Here is a 23,128-nt window from a genome sequence, read left to right on the forward strand (position 1 = left end):
CAGGGAGAAAGAAAGTGATCTAGGCAAGAATCTCAGATCCATAAAACAAAGAAGAGTGTTCGAGAAGGAACAAATGAAAGTAAAATAAAATAACTTATTTTTCTTATTCTGAATTAATCCAAGAGATAACTGTATATAGTGAGAATACTATCAACATACTGGTGATTATACCTATGGATAAGTAAAATGAATTATATTGATGTCATAAGGATCAGCAGAAGGAACTGGGAAAACTTTGTTAAAAGGTACCCGTATTACCCATGAAGAGTTGCAGTGTTATTTGAAGGCAGATTTAGATTAGTTAAAAATGTAAATAGTAACCACTAAAATTTTCAAAAAGAAATATAATTGATTTGTTAAAAGAGGAAATAAAATAAAATCATATAAAAACTGATTAAAACCAGAAAAGGCAGAAAAAGGGGTGAGGGGAAAACAAAGAACAAGTGCAACTAATAGAAAACAGCTACAAATATGGTAGATATTAATCCAACAATATGAATAATCACCTTAAATATAAATGATCTAATGCACAAATTAAAAGAGATTGTCAGTGAATTAAAAAAAGATCCAATTATATTTTATCTACAAGACACCCACTTTAAATATAAAGGCTCAAATGGGTTAAATCTAAAGGGATGAAAAAAGAGATACAATATAATTATAACGCAAATCAAAATAAAGCTGAAGTATCCATATTAATTTTAGGCAAAGTAGACTTCAAAACAGGGAAAGTTATCAAGGATAAACAGGGTCACTATCTGATTATAAAGGAGTCAATTCTCCCAGAAGACAACAATCCTAAACATGTACACATCTAACAAAAGAGTGTCAAAATACATTAGGCAAATACTTTTAGAACTAAGGAGGAAACAAAAAATCCATTTTTATAATTAGAGACCTCAATACCACTCTTTCAGTAATAGTTGGATCAAGCATGTAGAAAATAAGTAATGATACAGTTGACCTGAACACCACTATCAATCACTTGATTTATAGATATTTATAGAATATTCTTTCTAACTGCAACAGAATCCAAAATCTTATCAACTCACATGGAACATTCACCAACATATGTCACATTCTGGGCCATAAAATATGCCTTAACATATATAATGTACAAGATTCATACAAAGTCTGCTCTTAGACCACAGTGGAAGTAAGCTAGAGATCAATAACAAAAAGATAGCTATAAAATCCAAAAATATTTGCAAATTAGGCATCATTTTTCCAAATAACATATAAGTCAAAGAAGATGCTCAAGAGAAATTTTAAAAATATTTTGAACTAAGTGAATCTGACAACATATCAAAATTTATAGGATGCAATAAGAGCAGTGCTTAAGAGAAAAATTTATACCATTAAATGCACATACTATAAAAACAGAAAGATCTAAAACCATGATATGAGCTTCAAACTTAGGAAACTAGAGAGATAAGAATAATTTGAGCCAAAACAAGCAGAAGAAAAAACTCATAAAAATTAAAGCAGAAAAAATAATAAAAATTAAAGCAGAAATCAATGAAATTGAAATCAGGAAAACAAAGAGAAAATCAGCAAAACTAAAAGATGATTCTTTGAAAAGATCAATAGAATTGATAAACCTCTAGTCAGGCTAAGCAAGAAAAATGAGAGAAGACACACGTTATCGATAACAAAAATGACAGAGGAGTTATCCCTATTGTTCCCACAGACATTAAAAGGATAATAAAGGAGTATTATGAACAACTATATGCCCACAAATTTCATAACTCTTGAAATGGAACCATTTATTGAAAAACACAAACTGCTAAAACTCATAGGAGGAGAAGCAATTACTGTCCATAGGTCAATATCTATTAAAGTAAGGGAATCAATCACTAATAACCTTAAAAAAAAACAAAGCATGGACCAAATGGTTTCATTGGTGAGTTTTATCAAACATTTAAACAACCAATGATACCAATTCTCCACAACTTCTTTCAGAAAATAAAAGCATAAGTATCACTTGCTAACTCATTCTATAAAGCCAGCATTATCCTAATCCCCAAACTAGATAAAGACATGACAAGAAAGAAAAACAATAGACCAATACAGCTCACGAACAAAAATGCAAAAATCCTCAACAAAATATTAGCAAATCAAGTACAATACTATTCAAAAAATTATACATCAAGACCAAGTGGGGGCCGGGCGCGGTGGCTCACTCCTGTAATCCTAGCACTCTGGGAGGCCAAGGCGGACAGATTGTTTGAGCTCAGGAGTTTGAGACCAGCCTGAGCAAGAGCAAAACCCCATCTCTACTAATAACAGAAAGAAATTATATGGACAGCCAAAAATATATATAGAAAAAAATTAGCCGGGCATGGTGGCGCATGCCTGTAGTCCCAGCTACTCAGAAGGCTGAGGCAGGAGGACTGCTTGAGCCCAGGAGTTTGAGGTTGCTGTGAGCTAGGGTGATGCCATGGCACTCACTCTAGCCTGGACAACAGAGTGAGACTCTGTCTCAAAAAAAAAAAAAATCAATCCATGTGATCCACAAATCAACAAGATAAAGAAGAAAAAATAATATGATCATATTAACTGATGAAGAAAAAGTTGGACTTTATTGGAATTAAAAATTTTGCTCTGGGTGGAGGTGGGAACATAAAATGAAAGACAAGCCACAGATGAGAAAATATTTGCAAAACACATACCTGAATAAGGGCTTATATCCATAATATACAAAAAGCTCTTAAAACTCAACAGTAAGAAAACAAAAAAGCCAACTAAAAAATGGGCCAAGAATTTGAACAGACACTACACCAAAAAGATACACAGATGCCAAATAAACATTTGAAAAGATGTTCAATATTGTCTGTCATTAGGGAATTGAAAATTTAAACAGTAATGAGATGCCACTACATACTTAGAATGGCTAAAACCTGAAAAAAATGACAACACCAATTTCTGGCTAGAATGTGGAGCAATAGGAACATTCATTCATTACTAGTGGGAAAGTAAAATAATTCAACCTTTGAAAACATTTTGGCACTTAAGAAACTTTAGAAATAGCAGAGTCCGTAAGTTAAAGGCAAAGGGAACTGTACATAGCACTATACTACAGTTGAAAAAGTTGTTTTCCATTGGATATGAGTTAAACATTCTGATACTGCTACACATACAGACTGGAATTAAACAATTATGTAAATAGAGTGGCTGATGCTAGAAGCCAGGTTTTTCACTGCCGGAGTAAGAGGATACAGATAAGCAAAGAAAAGATGCTAGAATAATCCATGTGGTAAAGTATTAGTGTCTGAGACATCAGTATGAACACATGTTTAGCTTAGTATAGATACATATGGGTACATATAAAAATATTTACAGATATGTGCATATCCATGGATTAGCATACACTTATGTATTTCCTTGCTCCATCAGCTGAGAGGACTTAGAAGCAATGATGACACCTCAGTAACAATGAGCGCACCTATCACCCAGATCTTGGTTTCTAATAAAAAAGATGAGGGATTGTTAGAGACTAGAGCAGGGCTTATAAAACATGAGCCTGAAGCATCTGGTAACACCAGAAAATAAAGAAGTGCTCAACCTCTCTTCCCCTCTATAATCATGAGGGTATGTCAAAGGCACACAGGAGTCAACTAAAAGAGCTCTCAATTGTCAAAGCGAGAACAATTTGAACAACAAAATGAATTGAGTAGTATATAATAAATATCCATGTGTCCACAGTGTTATGAATAAATATTAAACAAACCTCCCATGCAGAATTCTAAATAATTCATGCACATACTCAGCCTTCAAGGAGGTGGAGTCTAACTCTGTGCTCCTAAGATGGGCATTGTGCATAGTAACTTTCCTCCAAAGAGTAAAGTACGGACAGAAGGGCATGGAGTAAGTTTTACAGTAGGGAAACTTGACAATCACTACCTTAGCCAGGTGATCAATGTCAACATCAGCAATCATGAATCATGTTTGTAGCATGCATACTTGATATGATGTGATGGCACTTCACCTTTGTGGCCTTCCTCCCCAAAACACATAAGCTCAGTCTAAGCATGAGAAACCCATCAGACAAATCCCAAATGGGGGACATTCTACAAAACTCCAGACCCAGTCCTCCTCAAAACTGTCAAGAGTACCAAAAACAAGGAAAGTCTGAGAAATTGTTTCAACTAAGAGGAGCCTAAAGGAACATGATCACTAAACGCAATGTGGTAATTTGAATGAGATCTTGGAATGGAAAAAGGACATTAAGTAATAACTAAAATAATCTGAATAAAGTATGGGCTTTAGTTAATAATGTGCCAACATTGGTTTATTAATTATAACAAATATACCGCCCTAATATAAGATGTTCTTAGTAAGGGCAACTGGGTGTCAGGAATATGACAACACTCTGTACTAGCTTCACAATTTTTCTGTAAATCTAAAATGGTTCTAAAATAAAAAAATTATTTAAAAATTTATATAATATTAAAATATTTTCATGTATTAAAAACTGACTCACCACATCAACATGGTGAAATTAGTTATGTTTATTCATACTAGATCTTGAAATGTAACATATTTAACACAATAATAAAGTTAACAGATTCACTTTCCTAACTCCAGATATTCTAACGTGGTTCCCATGTATTCTACAAATTTGAAGGAATATGTTTCATGCATCAGTGCTCATACAAGTCAATATATGTTGACCTGTTGTTTTGAAAGCATTTTTACTCTAAAATTTATTGACTGCAGTCATCACAATAATTTCATGAAGTAGTTACATCTTCTTATTTTTATTTTTAGGAGGAAAAGAAAACTGAAATACAAGATTAAATGATTCAAATGCAGTTAAATGATTCAAATGTCCCTGAAAGCCCATCTCCCAGGACACATTCCCGGAAGCTGGTCTTTAAAGCTGTGTTTGGTTGAACATCTACCAGGTGCCCAGATATTAGGTAGAAAACTGATTAATTCAGTCAAATGCTTGGCTCTTTACTGACTTGACATTAAATATTTAGGTACTTTATAGGAAAAGCTTATTTGTTATATGAAAATATTTTTGTCACTTGGAATTGTGTTGGGAATATGGGAAAAAAACAGTCTTCATCTTAAGGGAATGAATTCTTTCATAGCTAAAAATGATGTACTTCTAATTTAGTGGGAAAAATCCGTTTAATGTCACTTCCATGGAGAATTAACAACAACATTTTATGTGAGCCTAGGAGAAAAGCAACAAAAACACGCTCCCATTTACTGAGGCTTTCGTAGAATGACAGATGAGACATTTGTTGGAGGAACATTTAGTTATTCGTAGAGGATGTAGATTCAAAATTAGCCACATAAAGAATACTCCACTTGTAGGCAAATTTCACTGGTAAATTAAAATGAAATGTTTTAACATAGGCATTAGATATAGAAAGAGGAGTGCAATACATAATTGAATTGCTTTTCTCTTCCCTCCTCCATACATTCATTCCCATTAGATAATCACTGCTTTCCCAGCTAGTTTACCCCCCAAAAGAAGAATATCTGTTAATTTTGCCTGGTCAACATCTATTCTCTCTTCTTTTGATACAAACACTTTGATTTTCACTTGAGAGATCCTTTACCCTCTCTAAGTACTTTAGGTGTCACTTTCTGCACTTCACCCCACTCTGGGGGTGCGTATATAATCCAACCCTGGAAAATCAGTTCATTCCATCTCTCAGTTATTGCTTCAAGGATGGGAACATAACTCATTGATCAAAGGAGATCTTGAGATTTTTTCCTAAAATTATTGTAAAAGGGAAGTTCTTTCTTTATTCTGACCTCTTGAACTGATGGGATGCATTCCAGGAGCTATCTTTCCACCCCTGGGAAGAAAGCCTCCCTGGGGGGGGAACAGAAGAAAACCAAAATTGAGATGTAGAGATAAGGAAGAAACTAGAGAAAGAGTGATTTCTGAATATCTAGAAATAGCTGTACCTGATGCTTTGAATGTGCCTGAATACCATTTGCGGGGGTACTTCAATTATAAAAGCCAGCAATTTCCCAATTTTCCTGAAACTAACCTAAGCTGAATTGGTCCTGATTGATAATTATCTTTCTATTTTTTTCTAGCTATCTAAATTTTTATTCAACTTTGGAGATTTATTTGAGGACAATTATTCCATTAAGATTTCTTAGGCTATCCCATGTCCAGACCTCTTCCTCCTCAGAACTCTAATATTATACATTGCCGTGTTTACCACTCATTCGGCTTATTGATACCTCTTGGATGACTGAGGATACTATTATTCAATTTTCTCTGTGCTTATGACTCATTTATCAATAAGATGCTAAGCTCCCAGAGAACAATATTGTCCAACACTGCTTCCCCACCTATGGTCCCTACGAGTCTAGAATTTAGTTTTTTCAAATCTATATGCAAAAATCAAAGGAGAGTTCCTTTTTCATTACACAAATTATAATTGTCCTAGTAACATGAAAGCTGGCAAAGGCTCACAGTTTTTATAGTCTGCCTTCCTTAATTCACAAGTGAAGAAATTATACCTTTAGGCCATATAGGAAATTAGTGAAGGCAAAAGGGAACTGACATGCTCTGATTATTCATACTAGGCTAAACACCATCTTTGGTACTTTACATGTATTTACCTTTCTTATTCCTTAAAATAGCCCTACAAATTAAGTCTTATTCCTTCCTACTTAAAAAATAAGGAAACAAACTCAGAACGATTACTTAATTTGTTCAAGATCACACTCTAGTAAATGTATACTGAAGTTTATGCATTCTTTTGTCTTTGTATTCCCACCATCTAGAATAATGTCTGGCATATAAAGGGCACTCATAAAATATTAGGCAAATGAATGAATGAATGAATGAACAAATAGCAGTACCAAGATTAAGCTTTTTTTTTGGTTCCAAATCTCCATTATGCCATGCCACCTTCAAACAGGATCATAGCCAAAACAATTTCATATATTTTTGTCTCTTGTTTTTAAATTACATTGAATCACTTAGTATCATTCATGTGGAAAGATTAGTATTTCTAGATTTCAACAGCATAACTCTGCTACAGTGATGAGCCACAGCAAATGAAGCATCCTACGTGTTAAGGCTTTTGGGTTAGAAGAGAATCTACATACAAATTCTATTAATATTTACTCACATCATGTCCTTGGACAAGTTACCTATGCTCAGATTACTCATTGATAAAATTTGGATAATGATAATATCTTCCTTGTAAAATTGTTATGCAGATTAAATAAAATGCCTAGCATTGTATCTGGCATATAGTAATCCTTCACTAAGTTTATTTACTGTTATTACAATATTTTCTTTTGAAGCCTGAATCAGTATTCTCATGCCCATATAAGACTTAGTAATATACAGGCTATTACAATTTTCAGGTATTTTTTAACAATTTAGATGTGATTTAGAATTTTAAGGAAAACAGAAACATCGCTTATTAATAGATCAACAGATATTCATAGGAAAACCCTCATAACTAAAAGTGACTCAAATTTTACAACCAAATTAAGCTTTTAATATGTAAGACACTCTCATAAACACAAAGAAGTTAACAGCCTCATTAGCCACCCAGTTACTCAAGCCAAAAACTAGAAATCTGACCCCACACCCATGCATATGTGTCATTAAATACTTTTATCTGTCTTACTTAACACTTCCAATTAATTACCAATTCTTAGTTAATTATACATCCAAAAATATCAAATTCATTTTCTTATCTCAATCACCTTTGCCACTGATTTACTGATGACTTCAATAGCTCTAATCTGGAGGTTTTTGCAATATTCTAAGTATAATATTGTGAAGGCTTTTACTAGGGTGGAAGATTTAGAAGTAGCGAGGAGTGATTAGATTTTGAAAATGTTTTGACAGTGGAGCCAAGAGGGCCTGCTCATAGATTGGATGTGGAGTTATTAGAGAAAGAGAAGAATCATGGAAGCCTCCGAAACTTTCAGCTGGTGCCACGGCTGTCTGGTGGTGCACGTCCTGGGATAGGAGATGCTGCTAGAGGAGCAGATCAGGCAGCTGGGCACAAAGAGCAACTTTAGGAACACATGAGAAAATAAAATTAGGGTTATTGGTTTGCAAACAACAGGAAAAGCTGAATGAGAAGGGCAAACATAGGACAAACACCAGGGCAGCTCTGGGCTCTTAGTAAGGGCATCATGGACAGACGTCTGGGAACTGCTGTGTGAACAATTCAGCACCAGGGGGAGGTGGGCAGGACATTCTGATCAACAGTCTCATCAAGGAATAAGAATTAGGATAAAAATGAAAATAGTTAACACTTATTAAGAACTTCTTAAAGGCCAGCTACCTTTCCAAAAAATTTCTGTGTGTGATCTCATTTAATATTTCAACATGTCTATGAAAGAAACACTGTCTTTAACTCTGTTTTACAGATGGGGAAGTTGAGTAAATTGCCCAGATCTCACAGCAAGTGGAACAGGGATTTGAACCCAGGTGATCTGACTGCAAAGCCATACATAAGCTTAATCTTAATGCTACATGCCTCTGGGATCTAGCTGGAGGAAGAGATGATTTAATTGTAGAACAGAAAGGGCAAGGAAGGCTGGGCTGCCGACCCACAGATCTCGATTACAGAAAGCACTTAAGGCGGAAGCCATGTTGTGGGGTGCTCCGGGACCTGGTACGGGAGCAGGGCCTGACTTCTGAGCCTCTGGCAGCTCATGGCAGCCATTTTGTGGGCTCAAGAATTTGAATCTAAATATTCTGTTTGTTTCTATGACAGCTGATAAGCCCAGCTATGTAAAGATAAGAATTTTCAGTTTTCTGCTTTTGGCAGAAAAGTAACACATTTATGAGTGTGAAACTGCTTTACATTTTAGAAAAAAAAAATTGTACTGTGGAAATAAAAAAATTGTTTTCCCTTATTTTGTTTAAAAAAAAAATCATTGCAGTCAGAACTTGTACTTATGGGTCCCTCCCACATACTGCAGTCTTGGATGAGCCTCTTCTTCTAATATGGTCGTTGCTGGGGCATAGATTTCTTTCTTTTAAGTGAATTGTTTCCAACTGACTTTGCTTTGGCTTTCAAGCTGGTAGGTACGTGGTTGAAGATTTGTATATGCCTAAGAGTAAACATGAGTATAAAGCTATTTGAGAACCCTACTAATCTGTCTTAAGTTATCTGATACTCAGTTTCACTAATTATTCCACAAATAGTTTGAGAAAAGAGTGAGAAATTACAAAATAAAAATCAGCCTTATGCCAATGATCCTAATTTCCAGGCCCCAGGCCTGGATCTTTCCATTTTATTTGGGGCTGGGAGCCCTGATTAGAGGACAAGAGGGGCTGGGGAGCCCAGTGGGGCTGGAGCGTGGGGTGCCTGACTGAGTAGCTCTCATCAAAGGACAGCCTTGGTCCCCAGGTGCAGCCACAGGACCACAGGCCTCCGTCGGCCTGCTAGTTGATGGGCCAGTCTTTGGGGAAAATACTCACACTTACTGAGTCTTCCTTTCATCCTCTTTCTAAGGTCGTATTTTTACATGTTAATAGAATAAACCAAACTTTGGGCAGCCAAATGTAAAGACTCTTAGCAATTCTTACATAATCAATTCAAAATTAATTGATTTATAATCCAATGAAGTCTTTAAAATATCTCTAAATACATAAATACCACGTCAACTATTCTTAGGCTAGGACTTTTTCATTGCCAATGTTATTTGCTGGAAGTGTGTTAGTCATTCGGTCATAATTCTTTCAGATTACCAAGGAAGCATTTAATGTATTAAATCAATAAAACTACAATATATTGGGGAAACAGAACATGATATTCAAGATCTATGCAAATTCAGGTTACAACTGTAATCATCTTTCTATATTTGTTGGCTGAAATGCTTACATAGGTGCATATACAACGAAGTAAAAAGATCACCAAATTTGGAGTCAGACCTGGGTTCAGGAATCCTGGTTCTGCGATTAACACACACTGTAACTCTGAGAAGTTTATTTAACCCCTCTGAGCTTCATTTGCTTCACTTAAAAAATAGAGATAATAATAAACATAGCTAAAAATATTGAGCAATTATTACTATGTATGAGATCAGGCTACATGTTTTAGAAGCATAATCTCATTTAATTCTCAACATAACTTAATGGGAGAAGTGACTTTATTATACTCCTTTCCCAGATGAGAAAACTGAGGCCCAGGGAAGTTGAGTAACTTGTTCAAGGTTATAAAGCTAGAAAGAGGTAGAGCTGGGACAAGGGCTTGTTTGACCTCAAAGCCTATGTCCTTACCACTGCTCTAAACTGTTTATTCTGTAGACTTTTCATAATGATGGAAGATAATGTATATAAAGCATCTAGGGTAGGACCTAGCTCATAATATATCCTCCATAAATTTTAGCCAATGTTATTAATTAATAAATAACGTAAATAACAACCGTGCTTGGTTAAATGATGTATATGATTATGATTGTGTTTCTTCTTCAGTTTTTAAAGTCAGCTTGTTGGTTATGCACTTCCTACCAACAGATTCACAGATATTTATTGAGCTGTGTTGTGGTGGGCATTTTGCCCACCACTGTGGATCTGGTGCTATGTGAAATGGGCACAGTCTTTGCCCTCACAAATTTACAATGTATAGGCTGCTAGACTACATTAAAGGCCTGAGGAGAACTCTAACAATCTCTTACAGAGATCAGTCATTAAGCAGGGGTCAAAAGTACCATCCACATAGCCTACCTATATGCTGATCAAGAATAACAGCAGACCTTAGCAAGTACAAATCAGCAAGAGGAATCGGATGGTGTGATTCACTATGAACCTGTCCATTTTGCCTCCTACTAAGACTTTAAAAATTTTTTTGCCCAAACACAGAAAGACAAATACTGTATGATTTCACTTATATGTGGAATCTGAAAGCATTGAACTCACAGAAATAGTGAATAACAGAATGGTGGTGGCAGTGGGCTAGCGGGTGGAGGAAATGGGGAGATATTGGTCAATAGTACAAACTTTCAATTATAAGATAAACAAGTTCTGGAGATCTCATGTACAGAATGGGTGGTGATGAATATTTTAATTAATTTGATTGTGGTAATCATTATACGATGTATGTCTTATCATCACATTGAATGCTTTAAATATATTCAATGTTTATTTGTCAAGAAAATATTTTAAAATAAAAAATATTTAAATTTAAAAAATTATTGCAAATTTTACAGATACCCATTTATCACTTCCATTTTCATTCAAGCTGCATGTAAGTAAGCTTTCCCAGAAGGTTTGCATTTCTAAGTTTAATTCTGGGTTCCCTGGATCAAAGCACTAGTGTCTCTCCCAAGCAATCCTATTTTGAGGTCTATCTTTATGTCTAGGATCCTAGCCTATGATTTAAAAACAACCACCAACCAAAAAAATTCTTTTCAAGACACCATTATTATAGCTAATCACTAATTATGTATTTTTCCCATTTATCCAGTAGCTTCTTTTGTATGTCAGAATCCAAAAGCTAAATCTGTCCTCTGGCAGGATAACTATTATCCTGCTTATTGCCTCTTATTCCTTGCATTATTCTGTCCCCAATTATGCTGTCCATAAGGGATTCTGTCACATAAAGGTCTGTTACCAAGAGCTCAAATACATGTAGCAGCTGTTTATTTGCAAATACAGCATGTGATGAACACATGGTACAGAAAGATAGTTATTTTTATGTTAGTACCTTCTCATTTACATTAGATGGTCCGCTATCCTTTTCCTTTTTCAATGCTGCATGTATGGTAAATAGCCTTGTTTTTCTGTTCTAACAAACTCCAGTGCAATACACATAACTGAAATATCACCAAGAGTCTCAGTTAGCCAAGGCATCACAGCACATAAACAGCTCAAGCTTTCAATAGCAAAAGTGATATTAATCATAATAATAGCAGCAAAGTGAACCAGCATTAAGCTCTTACTACATGCCAGATACTTCATTGGAGACTTTATATATAGTATCTCATTTATTGTTTATCATAGGCCCATGACACACATACATGTCATTTTCTGTGCTCATTATGAGGTTACTCGTGGCATACCTGTGATCTAAATCCAAACCTACCTGACTCTGCCTCCTCTCACGTTACCCTGAGAATAAGGGAGAAGAGTAAAGTAGGATGAAAGGAGGGGGAAAGAGTGAACAGGGAGAAAGAAAAGGTATAATGGAGCAAAACGTCCTCAATTATTTTTTTTAATTTTCATCATATGTTGACAAATTATAGTTGTACGCACTTATGGGGTGCAAAGTGTTGTTATGATTTTTATGGAAAAGATTAAATTAAGCTAATCAGCATATCCATCACTTCAAATATTTAAGATTTCATAAGCACATTAGAAATTTACTGTCTTAGTGATATTGACATGTACAGAACTCAATTATTAGCCACCATGCTGTGCAACTGATCTAAAAAAAATCAAACATTTCTTCTAACTGAGGCTTTGTACTCTTTAACTATCATCCCCCTATTGCCCTCACCCCACTGCCTCTGTTACTACCATTGCACTCTCTGCCTCTATGAGTTCAATTGTTTCAGATTCCACATATAAGTGAGAACATGTGTTATTTGTCTTTCTGTCTTTGGCTTATTTTCACTTAGCATAATATTCTCCAATTCCATCCATATTGTCACAAATGACAGAATTTCTTCCTTTTTTAAGGGTGAATAGTATTCCATAGCATATTCCATGGTGCCCCACCCCCAGGCTGCGGACCGGTACCAGCCTATTATGGACCTGGCAGCAGAGCTCTGCAACCCTTACCCCTCATCCAAGGAAAAATTGTCTTCCATGAAACTTAGAAAGGGTGGGGGGCACAGCACGAGGTGAGCGGTGGACAAGCAAGCAAAGCTTCATCTGTATTTACAGCCACTCCCCTCCCCATCACCTGCATCATCGCCTAAGCATCGCCTTTCCCCACTCCACATGTGCCCCCCGCCCCTGTCCATGGAAAAATTGTCTTCTATAAAACCAGCACCCAGTGCCAAAAAGTCTGGGGACCACTGGTGTACATATATATTACCACATTTTCTTCTTAATTCATTCAACAAACATCTATTGGCCATCTATTACTGTCTGGGCATAGTGTCTACTCATAAGACAAGTTCCTTGCCCTAGAGAGGCATGTTTTGCTTAGAGAAATACAATCTCCAGCAAACAACCGCAGTCTCCACCTTAAAGGCAATGATCAATGTGTGCCAAAGTGTTGACAGCAGAGAGTGAGGGTGGGGCCCTGCCAAGGGAACTGAGGAAGGCCTCCCAGGTAAGGTGGCTTTTGAGCAGGAATGTAAGCAAAGTGTGAGTGGTCTCAAGCTGACTAAGGGTGGAAAGTTATAGCAGGCAGAAGTCAAAGCAAGGCAACATCGCAGAGGTGTGGCAGACACCTCTGGATGCTCAGGGAATTGAGTCCTTCAGTGGCTGCAGAGGAGGATGCGTAGGGAAGACTGGGAGAGATAGGAGCAGAAGGGTGGGTGCTTTGACAGCGTGTTAGGATCAGGCATTAGGAAACGGAGCAAGGAGGGAAGAGGTGTTGCATGGGGGAGGGGGAGAAGATTTGGGACAGGGGGCTGCCAGCACAAGAGGCCACTCTGTGTAGCATGACATATGCGGTTATCATAAGCCATTAAGTCACGTGAATTGGTTTGTCCGGTGCTTTTTATTATGACTGTGGCTTATGACAATCTTGATGAAAAGAAGAATGACAGATACCAAGGTAAGGGTGGCCCTTAATCAGAGCTTTGGGTAGGGAAGCCTGAGAGAATCAGAAATGTGGATGGAGAGGGAGTAAAGGCTTTTCTGAGCTGGAGACAGCTGCTGAAATACAAGGCAGGTGGCACAGAGACAGATGGGTGAGTCAGTTGTACTCTGGCCATCGCTGGGGCTGGATATTTGACAAAAGGTCAAAGGACAGCATGAGAAGACAAGATGATGGCATTATTATTTTGTCTTAGAAAGTAATCAAATGCTTCAAGTGGGGGAAAAAGCACCTTTGAATTGATAATATATCAATCACCAAAACACAATTTGAGAAAATATTTTTATGGTGAGACACAATCAAATATTTTGGGGACTTGGGACACTATTTCATTGCTCCGTGGATTAGTATCTTTTCGGCAAGGTGTTCAGTGTCAGTCAAGCTTTTCTTAATCTGGCTGCTTAAGGGCAAACCAGACTACAACATATGTCTTTAAACTGTCAGATCTGGACTCTGATTGTAATCTCTCCCCATAGATAAGAAATGGGATTTCAAGAAAGGCAAAGGACCCTTTGTATACTGAATTTGTCAAGAAATTCTTGTCAAGAATATATCTCTGCCATAGTACTTATACTATAGCTGAAGAATAAACTTAATAAGGTCTGGTTTGGTCTTCTATGGGACAAAAGTCCTAGTGAAATAAAGGAATCAAAAAATACTGCTTATGACAACTTATAAATGGCCTTTGTGGAGGTATTGTTAAATTGAAAGAGCAATTTTGTACTTTTGATTTGCCATCTCCTACTTCTCTGTCTCTATAGATCATCATTCCCAGTGAACACACTTCCAATGGCAGAGTAACGGCCAGGAACGACGTGGTAGGGATCAGGCTGCCAGTGCAGATTTCCAGGCAACCATCTTACAGTGCAGTAGCAACTCCAAGGCTGTGATAAAGTTCAGCATGGACAGCCTAGACTTTGGTGGCAAACAGACCCAGGATCAAGCCTCAGCTTTGTAGCTTAATAATTCTAAGATATAATGTACTCAAAGCACATGGCCCAATGCCTAGCACACAGTAGACACTCAATGAATAGAAGCTGTTATTGCTGTAAAATTATTTTTTAAAGCATAAAAAGGAAAAGCCAGAGCCAAAGTACAACAGAGCTCCCCACTTTAAAGGCATAAATTCCATCTTCCTGTCAAATGCAAATCCGTCTGCCAACTTCTCATGACTATCTAGAGCCTAAAATTTGCTTAAAACTATTACCAGTATGAGAAACTGGCATTTTATATGTCAATTTGCTAGGGCTCTCCCTTTCTCCTTTATTATTATTTATAAGGTGATCTAAAATGTAAGAGATTAATAAATAGAAACTGTAGATTTTTCATCTTACCATTTTTGTCTGCTCTCCTCAGTATCTAGAAAGAAAAAAGAAAAATTTTATCACTATTTTTAATATTATAGTGAACATTACCCTCACATATAATTCATCCATTATTAAATAAAAGAAATTCCAATTTTAAGTAAAGGTTTTCCAGTTGAGATTTTTCTTTATGATAGCCAAAATCTGAAAACAACCCAAATGTCCATCAACAGGTAAATGGGTAAACAAACTGTGATACACCCATACAATGAAATACTACTGAGCGATAAAAAAGAATGAGCTATTGACACCTACAACATCCTGTATAGATCTCAAAATAACAAGACTGAGTAGAAAGTCTAGATACAAAAGACCTACTGTGTGGTTCCAATTACATAAAATTCTAAAAAATGCAAACTAACCTATAGTGACAGAAAGCAGATTAAGGGTTGCTTTGGATTGGGCAGGGCAGGGAAAGGTGGATTATAATAGAGAGTGAGAAAACTTTCACAGGTGACAGAGATAGCTATTATCTTCTCTGTGGTAAGAGTGTCATATATGTCAAAACTCATCAAATTTACATTTTAAATATGTATACTTTAATGTAAGTTAATCATACCTAAACAAAACTGAGAATAAACAAAAGCAAAAAAGAAAAATAAATCCTCAGTCAATGGAAGCCCCCATGTCTCTACTATATCTTACTTGTATGCATTAATAATATTATCTTAGACCTATTTTAAACTGTCTTTGGTGTATAGGAAATGTTTGGCCATTTGGTGTCCATTACTCTTTGGTAATGATTGCCAATATTTTTTCTAGCTTTCCTCCTCTCTTGGCCCATGTGCTCCAGAGTTGGGCAGAGCACTCAGTCTGACAAATACGGCGTCACACCCCTTTGGCTATGGTGACTACTCAGGCATGGGCACATTAGGGCCAGTGAATGATAGGGCATGGCTTTGCTTGAGTGGTTAAGAGAGAGACACTTTCCTTTCTGCTGGGTTTGAATCTGGGAAGACATAGGCAAGAGACTGCTGTCAGCCATTTTGTTATTGGATATGTTATGAGTTGAATTGTGTCCTCCAGAAACAAATGTTGAAATCCTAACCCTCAGTACCTGTAAATGTGATCTTATTTGGAAATAAGGTCTTTGCTCATATAATCAAATTAAGATGAAGGAATACTGGATTGGGATGGTGCCTAAATCCAATGACTGGTGACATTATAAGGAGAAACAAATTCAGAGATGCAGAGATGGAGGGTTGAGGCCATATGATGAAAGGGGCAGGTATTGGAGTGGTGCAGCTGAAAGTCAAGGAATGCCAAGGACTGACAGCCACCATCAGAAGCAAGGAAAGAGGCTTGAAGGCCAGGCGCGGTGGCTCACGTTTGTAATCCTAGCACTCAGGGAGGCCAAGGCAGGAGGATTGCTTGAGCTCAGGAGTTCGAGACCAGCCTGAGCAAGAGTGAACCGTGTTTCTACTAAAAATAGAAAAAATTAGCTGGGCGTGGTGGTATGTGCCTGTAGTCCCGGCTACTCAGGAGGCTGAGGCAGGAAGATCGCTGGAGCCCAGGAGTTTGAGGTTGCTGTGAGCTAGGCTGACACCACAGCACTCTAACCCAGGTGACAGAGCCAGACTCTGTCTCAAAAAAAAAAAAAAAAAAAAAAGAAAAAGAAAAAAAAAGAGGCTTGAAATAGCTCCCCTCTGGAGCCTTCAGAGGAGGATCATCCTTCCAACACCTTGATCTCACCCTCCTAACCTCCAGAACTATGAGAGAGTAAATTCTGTGGTTTAAGCCACCGTGTTTGTGGTACTTTGTTACGGCAGCCCTAGGAAATTAATACAATATATTACCTGGGAAGAACCAATACCCAGGACAGAAGTGTTCAGAGACTTAAAGAAATTGGATCCTGATGACACTCTTTGAGTCCCTGATCAAGCCATACCAATAAGGTGATCTCTGCTTTTCATTACAGAAGCCAGTAAATTATTATTTTTTTAAATCTTAAGACAGTTTGGTTTTCCTTGTTAGCTGCAATTACATTAATCCTAACTGTATACTGATAGAAAAAAAATCTGTATAATATATACTATTATTGACATTTGTTATGTTAAATACCAAAGAAAATATTGTTCTACCATATTGCAAAGACAAACTTCCATTACTTAGAATGGGCCCTTGAGTAATCTGTAGTTTTTTCTGAGTAACTTGTAGTTGAATAACCAGAGCTATTCTTATATTTAGCTCGTCACTTCTTGCTGGCCAGCCTGAAACATGAGCAGTCGTTTTTATTCCCAAGTTGTGTGTTTTACTGCTTTCTACTATAGAAACTATCCTCATTTCCTTCTTTAGACTTCACAGAAATGAGGCACAGATAAATCTAATCATTACTACAATGTGTTTTATCATAAGATACTCATATTGCTAAAAATCTTACCCATGAAAATTTTTCAGCAACAGATAGGTATTACCCTGCCCTGTGTGCATATGAAGTTGGTCTTCCTTTTTACTAAATTAATTATTACAAGAGGATTGCTTTCAATAGTAAGAGCTATGCTTAGAGCAGAATGAAACCCAAATTCTTTTTACTTCATAGAGGTACTTGCTAGTGAGTATTTTGGGGATCCTTCTATCACAACTAGCTGCTTCTTCTCCTATGAAACCGTGAAGCTACAGCCAAGAGCCAGGGAGACACGAAACACATCCTATTTCTTACGTTTGACATACTCTAAGATTCTAAGAATAAGATTCTATTGTGTCCTCACAAGTTGGAAGTGACTAGAATAGGAATAACCACACACCACAGAGTTAGACCCAGGACTTTTGTTGTTTCATACAGAACAATCTTAACTATCATTCAGCTTAGAGATGAAATTAAGACAATAGACTTTGTTATTAAGACAGTTCTTTGTAATTAAATATGAACAGAACCATCTCTGCTACAAATTCTGCCTCTGAGCTTTCAGACTAATAAAAAACATACTTTGGATGAGAATCAAGTTCATTATGTTATGTTACCACAGTCATCTGGGGCAGCTAATCTTATGGCTGCTATCACTAGATGGGTAGTAAATAAATTTAATAATTATGGTCAGGCTTCAAGTTTAAATACAGGTAACACTGTGGTTTTGCTACAATTTAAGGATTATCAAATATATTCCTTTACCCTGAAAGATATTCTTTGATGGTCTTGACTGAAATTCTTCATTCCTCACTTTATGAAAGGCAGGTGTTAAACTGTAAATGTTATCTTGGAAGCATAGTACAGCAATGTAATCACCATTTACTTAACTACTATTTCTAAGTGCCCCCTACCATAGAGCAGGTTAAAGTTTCATAATGAGAGGAGCTAGTCAGTCACTTGGTGGACTCCTGAGAAACTGGGACATAGGGCATCGAGTCAGGACTCATCCAGAACATGGTGGGCCATCCAGAAGGGAAGACTCAGCAGGTGAGTCATGGCGTGTGGGCCCGGACACCCAGCAGGTAGTTTTACTTGTTGCCCTGAGACAGGATGTAGGGACGTGGGCACTAAAAGATGGATGGAGAGAAGGTAATTAGCACCCATCCCTGTGTGAGGAAACAATTCTTAATGTAAGATAACAGTAAAACTAAGTTTTTCTAATTTCTGCTGGTTCCTGTAATGAGTGACATTTGCTTTGGCCATGAGGGCAGACAATGATGGGGTTAACTGCCATCCTTCCAACTGGACAACCCCACTCAGATAAGCAACTGCATACGTGTGTATATGTGACCAGATGAGATAGGAGGTGTGTACCTCTAACAGTTCAGTCACAGAACCATTGTATCTGCAAAACTCTTTCTGCTTTGACAGTCCTTTGTCCATCTCGCCTCTTGTACAAATGAGCACATACAGGGCTTTGGAATTAGGAATCCTCACGAGGAGAAATTATTCCTTGTTTTCACCAAGAGGCACGGTGCCTTGCGTTCAGGGCATACGTGAGTGTGCATGCTTAGATAGGGGAAGGGAGGGAAAACAAACAGTAAAATCATCTCTCCTTTGCAACCTTCCAGCCTCACTCCCATTTCAGCAGTGGCGTGGGGAAGGGTCACTTTCCTTCCAGTTAAAAATCAAAAGAAAACTATTGGGAGAGAAAAGTAGCATCAGCGAGTGGAGTTGCAACCAATTTCATTTGGGATTTTTCTTGCTTCAGGGGATGTGTTGAAGGTTTGTTTCCTTTTGCACAAGGTAAGAGAGTTGATTCAATGTAATGACTCAAAACAGGGTACACATGCCACATGGACTAGTGTTCTAAATTAGAGTTCATTCTCTGTTATCTGGAATGCAGAAAACTGGGAAACAGTAGTATACTGGCGTACAAGGAAAGGTGAGTGTCATCCTTCTGGTCCTCTGTGTTGCTGCACACTGGACCCAGTTCAGCCCCTCTTTCGTGGCTGGCAGGTGTACCCTGTGCAAATGCAGTTTTCTAGCCTGTGACCTCTTATTTCATAATCAGAGCAACCCTGGGAAGTATCACACTCATGATTATTGTTGATTTGGAGACAAAGATAATGAAGCAAAAGCCAACAGTTGTGGTAAATCTTTCTCTGCTTTTCTTGTTAAACATTTATCTCTAGTTTCTAACCAGCTGGGCATGTCTATCACGTCATTAACAGTATTTTCAAAAGCTGTTTAAACAATTCTTAAAGGATTGATTATGCCAGTGACATTGGAATATAAAACACTGGAAATCAAAATTGTCCTCAAATTTGGAAATTAGTCTGTGTAATGCAGAAGCCTCCAATTGCCTTTATTTCTGTTCCAGTTTGGAATAGGTAATATCTACCACCTATTTATTATAATATGAAGGGAATTTGAATAGCAATCCTTTTTATCAGGGATACTAGAATATATTAAATCTAATCAAATAAAATAATGCATTTATATTTCACAGTTTATTTTACTAAAAGCATTATGATGAAGAAATGAATAATTCAAAAAATCCCTAAGTAACAAATCCTTTTTCATGTCACATATTTCACCAGAGTGTTAGATTTTTCACAAAATAACTCAAAGAAAAGTGTAAACAAAATCTTTTCTATTTGAGACAAATCCAATGGCAGTTTGGTTTTTTTTTTTTTTTTTTTTTGTAGACTCTAGCATTTTACTGACAAGCATGTCAACACCTCTCACGTGGAATCAGTTTTATATTTTTAAATTCTAGATATAGACATAAAAAGGCAAGAGTGTCCAATTTATAGGCTACAAGTTCCTTCGGGGCAGGGACCTGATGCTATTTACAGACTCGGGAACAATCTTTCCCATATAATAAGAAATTTTAATTTCCTGATTTAAAAATAATTGCAGTTGAACACTTGAGCCAAGGTTGGTGTGTCGGGAAGGATGACTTACCATTATGTAGTGTTAATCCATTCATCTCCACACTATCACCAGGATTTGTTAACTGCTTAGAAACAAGCACAGGGAAACACTTGCTTGATGTGTTGGGGGACAGAGTGAATGGAGGCTCCATTTGCCCTCTTTGAATCAATTTCATGGCAGCTTAGTCCCTAGCCTGGTAACTGACATGATTTTCAGGGACCCTGTCTCCTGCCCCTGAGAATTTCCTTCTCAGGTGTATGTGGTACCTCTCTCTCCTCCCAGCTCAGTTCCTTGAGGGCTTCACAGCCCTGAACAGAAGGACTTGAAAGGAATTGTATCATCTAGTTAAACCATTAGCACCAGTAGCATCACCTGATTGACCCAATCCCAGCAGAGATAAATGCTCAGGAAGAACAAGGTACTTAACAATCACTGGGTAGCTGAACGGGGATCAGATGTTTGGGTTTTGGTGGCAAGGAGACGGTGAGCCCAGAATGCCTGGATCCCCAATTGGAACCACATGGAAATGAGGACAGACAGCTGCCCTGACATACAGTTGAACCTTATCTCTATTGTTTGCCTTAGGCCAGTTGTAATTATTGATAGAAATTCTCTCCCAATCACAAGAAGTCCAGCTAATCCATTAAAAATAAACTTAGAAGGGTTCCTTGCCCTCCCCCATTATCTTCATTTCTACCTCACCATTATGATACTAATCATTTGATTTTCTCATATTTTCATTTATCCACAAACAAATGTAGCTGGCCTCTGGCCCACCTCCCACTCACTTTGGTTTTAATAAGAAATTGTAACTCAGAGAAGGGTAGAGGACAGACCCCACAGCACTCCTCAGCGCCCTCTGCCATTTTCTAAAATGCCTAAGAAGCAGCCAGAATTGTCCCCACTGAGCCAGACACGACCTCTTGGGGGACAGCATGAATGTGACAACAGCAGGCAACTGAGAGAGAGGAAAAACACGAAACCCAAAGGCAGAGAAAAGAGCTGGGCAACAGGGTGAAAATGACAGAGAACAGAGACAGCAGGAAGAGGAAGGAAAGCAAAACTGAGAAATAAATAAGAAATAAAACTGCTTTAAAGATAGAAACCACAGCATGAGGGCAGAAAAATAGCACAGAAGGAAAAGAAAGATGAAATGGAGAAAGGAAGTCAATACCAAAACGAGGGATAGGACCAAAGGAAACACAGTCAAAAAGCTAGAATTCATGAAGATAATAATAGTAATTACAACTTGCAGAGGTGCAGGGAAGAAGAGTAACAGGGAAGAAAAAAAGGAAAACTAGGAGGTGGCAATGAAAAAAGAATTCTCATGAAAGAGATCTTAGCCACCGCAGTAAAAGGAAAAACAAATGTGTTCAATGTAATTGTTTTCCCGGGGGCTGGGGGAGGCTAGTGGGCATCGCAGTCTCCACTGCTTCCCTTGGCTGCCTGCAAATAGGGCCCATTAGAGATGGTTTGGGACAATCTACCCCACCCCACACCTCATTCAAAGGCCCTGTTCCCCCAAATGGATACTGTCGTATTTGCAATCCTGTCCGTATCAAACCCAGGCTATCGGGAAATCTAACTTTTGGAATTTCATTAAGGCTTGCTAAGCCCCAAGCTGCAGGTCTGGGACGGCCCTTTTTACAAGTTAAGTGGCAGTCGTTCCTCTTGCATTTGCCTCGGTGGTGCCTCAGTGGTTTTCTGGAGAGGAAGGAGGTAGTTGTCACCCGTGCTCCCGGGGCCAAAGGCTGGCTGGTCAGCGCCTGAGCCAAACCCCTCCCGCCCTCCCGGGGAAGGAGAAAGATGCCGGGGAAGCCCCAGCCTGCTCCGCCAGCCGTACTCACGTCGAGGAAGATCGACATGCCCTTGGACAGCTGCAGGGCAGAGCTGAGCTCCTCCGAGGAGTTGTTGGAGGACGGCGACGTCTCCGGGGAATCCTCCATCCTCGGCAGCCCCGGCGGGCGCGGGCGGAGCGGGGCTGGGCGCACCGGCTCGGGCAAGGGCGCGGCCGCGGCTGCTGCCTGTCGCTCGGCGCCGCCGCTCCGGGCTCGCGATCCGAGCGTGTCGGCGGCTCCCTCGCGCCTCCCCTCCCTCTCCGGCCTCCGCGCCCCCACTCGCTCCGACTCTCGCCTCCGCCTCCCCGCGGCTGACGGCGCCCGGCTCGGGCGCATCCCCGCACTTAGCAACGCGGCGCCCCTCGCGGGGGAGCGGGCTCTGCCCCCGGGCACCGCCATTGGCCACCGCCCGAGACGGCCCGGGGCCCCTGCCCACCCCACGGCTGCCCCACGAGCAGGGAGGGGGACGGATGGCTTCTGTCCTGAGCAGCCAAAGCGCGAAGGATGCCCCCAGTCTAGGCTCACCCCGCGGTGTAAACCCCGAGTCCAGAGGGATTTCAAGAGCGTTTGCCTACTTTGCTTTTGGTCCAAGCGAACCTGTCTGCCTCCCTGTCCCCAAAGGCGGGTGGGTTCGTGGGATACCACCAAGGAAGCAGCGACTGGTTTCAGTTGGGATTAAACCATTCCATTTTGGGATCTGCCAGACCTGAGTTCCAAACCTGCCTTAGTTGCTTTGTTATCTTGCCATCTAGCAAGTTATGAAATATTTAAGCCTCAGTTTTCCTCATCAGTAAAATGGTCACAACACTCACCTAGAAGTGTTCTGAGGCTTACATGTGCTATTGACGAAGATAGTGCTATGAACTCTAAATTACACATCAAAAAAGTTCACTATTGGGAAAAAAC

General features: G+C 38.7%; 1 protein-coding gene across 1 annotated transcript in view; it reads right to left on the reverse strand.

The window, feature by feature from the left end:
• The window catches only part of NECAB1 (N-terminal EF-hand calcium binding protein 1), a 144,322-nt gene extending 121,884 nt beyond the window's left edge, over positions 1–22,438 (reverse strand). Inside the window, exons 1-2 of the mRNA XM_045561815.1 lie at positions 22,232–22,438; positions 15,068–15,092 (exon numbers count right to left, since the gene is read on the reverse strand). Coding sequence (XP_045417771.1) covers positions 15,068–15,092; positions 22,232–22,330 — 124 coding nt within the window. The 5' untranslated portion in view covers positions 22,331–22,438. The remainder of the gene's footprint in view (positions 1–15,067; positions 15,093–22,231) is intronic.
• Between the last annotated feature and the right edge of the window lie 690 nt (positions 22,439–23,128).

The sequence above is a fragment of the Lemur catta genome, chromosome 9 (genome assembly GCF_020740605.2).
Source record: "Lemur catta isolate mLemCat1 chromosome 9, mLemCat1.pri, whole genome shotgun sequence".
Lineage (NCBI taxonomy): Eukaryota > Metazoa > Chordata > Mammalia > Primates > Lemuridae > Lemur > Lemur catta.